General features: G+C 50.7%; 1 protein-coding gene across 1 annotated transcript; it reads right to left on the bottom strand.

Annotated features, from left to right (window-relative positions):
* Positions 1 to 1,960: 1,960 nt before the first annotated feature.
* LOC127292777 (UDP-glycosyltransferase 83A1) lies at positions 1,961 to 3,692 on the bottom strand. Its single transcript, XM_051322232.2, has one exon. It carries the CDS (start codon positions 3,566 to 3,568, stop codon positions 2,186 to 2,188), a length of 1,383 nt encoding a protein of 460 aa, XP_051178192.1. The 5' UTR covers positions 3,569 to 3,692; the 3' UTR covers positions 1,961 to 2,185.
* Between the last annotated feature and the right edge of the window lie 592 nt (positions 3,693 to 4,284).

Genomic DNA, 4,284 nt, shown 5'->3' on the forward strand with positions numbered 1-4,284 from the left:
GCCGCCGACCAGAGGGCGCAGCAGCGGCGCCCTCGTCATCCGCGACCAACCCTCCCAGCCTGGGCGGAAGAGGAAGGCGGCGAAAAAGGAGGACGCCGCGGCCGCCGCCGCAAACAGGCTCGCCGAGGAGGAGGCGAAGCGCGCGGAGGACGCCGCCGTGGCGGAGGCGATCGCCAGGTCGCTCAACGACCTGGTGCCCGCCGACAACGCCCTCCCTCGAGGACGCCGCCCTGGCGTGGTCCAGCGCGAGTGGGAGCGCGAGGAGGCGGAGCAGCAGCGGCGGCTGATGGACCTGGCCGCCGCACGCCGACTCGCCGCGCGCGCCGCTCCAACCGCCGCCGATGACGCCGCGCGCTACCGCCGTCCTGCGACGCCTCCATCCGGCGTCGTTGCCCCCGTCGTCGACCTCGAGTCCTCGGACGACGAATGGTACAAGCCATCCCCGGGGTGGGGAGACGCCGGCCAGGGCAGCAGCCGCCAGGCCGCGCCGCCGAAGGTGCCGAAGGTCGAGGACGACGGCTCCGACGACGGCGGCGACGACTACACGGTGTTCTACCGCCGTTTGGGCATGTAGAGCGCCGTGTTTTAAAATTAGCATTTGAATTCCCCTAGCCGAATTCGAAATATAGTCGAATTCGGCCTCTATGTATTAACTCCGCCCGTTTTAGTCTAAATATCATTAAATTTAGTCTATATTTGCCCGAATTTAGCCGAAGTTTATCAAGTTTCCGTTTTTCAAACTCGCATCGTCGTTTTCGCCTGGGCACGCGGCTGGGAAACTACTCCTCCCCACGCCAAATCTTCCTCCAATCCGGACGAAAATTTCGCCAGATTTGGGCGTGGGGAGCGCCAACGAGTGGGGATGCTCTAACTCGCTGGCCGAAGGCATTCTGTTGACGTTGTGATTTCTTAATAATCGTTACCGCAGGACACATACCACAGACGGGCACGGCAACGTCAGCGCTAAGCCATACCAGTGGCTGCTGAAGTTGGACTCTACCGTTCGTAGTGCGGAAAACACGCCTGTCAGTGGTAAGTTTTTTTCCTGTAGTGTGGGAGGAGAATATGCACCCAATATCAAAAGTCAATTTCTGCACCTGTATAAGAATCTCTATTAAATACGTTATCATATTCTATGTGCTTGATACTCCCTACCAATTTTTCAATACAATGTCACTTCCAAAAATATTAAATTTATTTATAGAAGATCACTATCTTTTCTCGAGAAGAATTAGTTAGATTTCTCTCTCGTGCAATGATGCTAGTTAATGTGAATATTACAGTAACAATAGCAACACCACACACGACATGTTTAATTAGCCTGAAATACGGGAAGCTTCCCACATAATTAGTCGTGCTATTTATTTGTTAATGTTGTTTTCTTGGTATCTTGAAAATAAGATAGTGACCTTGTGCTCCCTGAATTCCAAATTAATTGACTCAGATTTGTATAGATTCACATGTACTTCCTCTGTTTTTATATAAGGCTACAAACTCGTGTTTCAAATACCAACAAAACACAACCAATCAATAAATAGCACAATTATTTATGTGAAAATGACATCGTATTTTAGGCTAATTAAACATATTGTACGTGGTGCTTCTTTTCTTTATGGGTGCATGCAAATTTTATATTATAAACACCATCCTATGAGGTAGAAATATAATTAATCTTACTCAATTTGTGTTAGTGGTCTTACATATTGACAAAATGTCATTTTTAAAAGCAGCCTTACATATAAAATGGAAGGAATATGTACACACTAAAACACATGTAGATACACGCAAATCTAGATGTGTTTGGGTCAATTAATTTGCAATGAAAGAAGTATACAAGAACGGAGGTGGCATCATCGATGTTGAAACTTATTTATATGCTTGGTCTAATTTATGAAGTTTGAACTTCACTAAATCTAAAATGTAGGAGCTATGTGAGCCAGGAAATAGTGCTAGGATAGTACGATAAATTTGAGAAAGAACAAAGTTCATTTTCCCTCAAACTTTTCATTTGGCTCATATTTCTCTCTTGAATTTTACTTGACTCACTCTGATGGCAGTACTGGTCTAAAATTTATGATGTAATTTTTAGTATGTTTGGGTTGTTTTGTAGTTCCTCTAAACTCATGAAATAGATTTGGATCTTCCAAAACAAAAACGAAATACATGAGCTAGCTAGCTCGCTGATTCATCCTCGAATGAGGTCCACGAACTGTGTGAGATTCCGGCGCGATGACCCGCCGTCGCTGACGGCCCGCTGAGCAACGTCCCTCAACGCGAGCGCCCTCACCTTGATTTCCTTGTCGCCGAGCAGCTCCTCTATCCTGCCCCGTATCACCTCCCTCTTTACGATCTGTGCCTCCTCCCCGGCAATGCCCGGCGGTGACGCCACCTGCAGCCCCGTCCGCCACACTTCGCAGATGTAGCTCCGGTTCAGGAACTGGTCCGTGAAATATGGCCAACACAGGAACGGCAAGCCGTTGACCAGCCCTTCCAACGTCGAGTTCCACCCGCAGTGCGACAGGAAGCACACCGTCGACGCGTGCGCCAGCACCAGCTGCTGCGGGCACCAGCTCACGACGCGACCGCGCGGTCCGGCGCGGTGGCGGAGGTCTTCCAGCCACTGCTCACTCGCCGAGTCCGGCCTGACCACCCACAGGAACGGCCGCGAGGTCAGCGCGAGCCCCTCGGCGAGCTCGATAAGCTGCGGCCTGTCGAAGATGGCGAAGCTGCCGAAAGCGACGTACACGACAGAGCCGGCCGGCTGTGCATCGAGCCACGCCGCGCAGGTGTCGTCCTCGGCCCAGAAGCTGCCGGCCGGCTTGTACTCGGCGGAGACCAGTGGGCCAAGCGGCACCACCTCGGGGAAGAGCGCGAAGGCCCCATGCTCGAGCTCTTGGACAGTGTTGACCAGGACGGCTTCAGCGAGGTGGGTGGCCGCGTTGTTCCGGAGGATCAGATCCAAGATGACCGGCTGGCCCTTGGGGTCGCCGGCGCGGTTCCACGATAGCTCCGTCGTATCGAGGGGCGGCATCGCCGGAGCCAACCGAAACGTGCCACGCCGCTTCGGTAGACCTTTTTCGTCAACGACACCGTCCATGATCAGTTTGGGGATGCTCATCCTCATCGCGAACATCGCCGCCGACGAGGGGTTGAAGGCGGCGGTCCGGAGGCCGAGTTTCCGCGCCACGGAAAAGGCCCACGCCATACTCGCGTCGGCGAGCAGCCAGGTTAGCTTTTCGCTTCCCGACACACTGCAGTCGGACACCCTTCCGATGAGCTTCTCCAGTTCGCCCGGCATGACCTCCGAGAACGCCTCCGCGAGCCGCGCGAGGTTCTTCCGGTCCTCGCCGTCACCTAGGCCGTCCGGTATGGACACCATGTCGACACCTCCAAGGCTGCTGCTGCCGTCTTTGGAAACCAGAGCACCAAGGATGAGACCGTGGTTGAGCTCGGTATTGGCGAAGGTGACCTTGACTCCGTGTTCAACTAGGCGGTGGGAGAGCTCCATGAGAGGGATGACATGGCCCTGAGCGGGGAAGGGCAGGACCAACACATGGGGAGCGACCATTGCGATCAACTGCAGAAATTAGGGAGACACTGATTAATTGGTAGCGGTTGTGAGCTTCTTTGGTACCACACTCATAGTTTTAAATAGCGGGCTAAGCCAATTAGTGGCAGCACATGAAAAAGCTATAGGGTCGCTATAGCGCGTTATTTAAGGATTTTCGGTCTTTTATAGCACGCTAATATTCTTCGAGGCATGATGCGAAAAAAGCTATAGCCCGCTATTTAAAATTTGGCCACACTTCTATGACGTCAATATCAATTTGGCAGCAGGCATAACATGTCACTCTGCTCTTGTTTATTCAGACCCACTTTGTCTTTTAAGTACTAAGATTCCTAAGCACAAACTCAGCATCTTCAGCAATTTATGGACTCTAGTACTGAGAATTACGGTGGAGTGCCCAGGTCTGAACCCCACATGTGTCCAAGCTTTCTGTTATCAGTACACATATACTGTATCTCACTGTAAGTCACAACGGAGAAATGCAAATCAACATATAGGAATGCCTTGACTATCTTTGTTATCAACTCGTTCGAACAACCCTCTTACATAGTTAAGTTCACTTCAGTTCTGCATATCACCTTGTAACTTATTAGGTTTTGCATGATTCACCCGTTACATATTTTTTTAAGATAAATATATGAGGATTCAAAAAATTAATATTTTTCAACAATATGTTATCATAGAAATATTCAACAATTCTTTCATCAATATATTTA

This window comes from Lolium perenne, chromosome 4 (assembly GCF_019359855.2).
Source record: "Lolium perenne isolate Kyuss_39 chromosome 4, Kyuss_2.0, whole genome shotgun sequence".
Taxonomy (NCBI): Eukaryota; Viridiplantae; Streptophyta; class Magnoliopsida; order Poales; family Poaceae; genus Lolium; species Lolium perenne.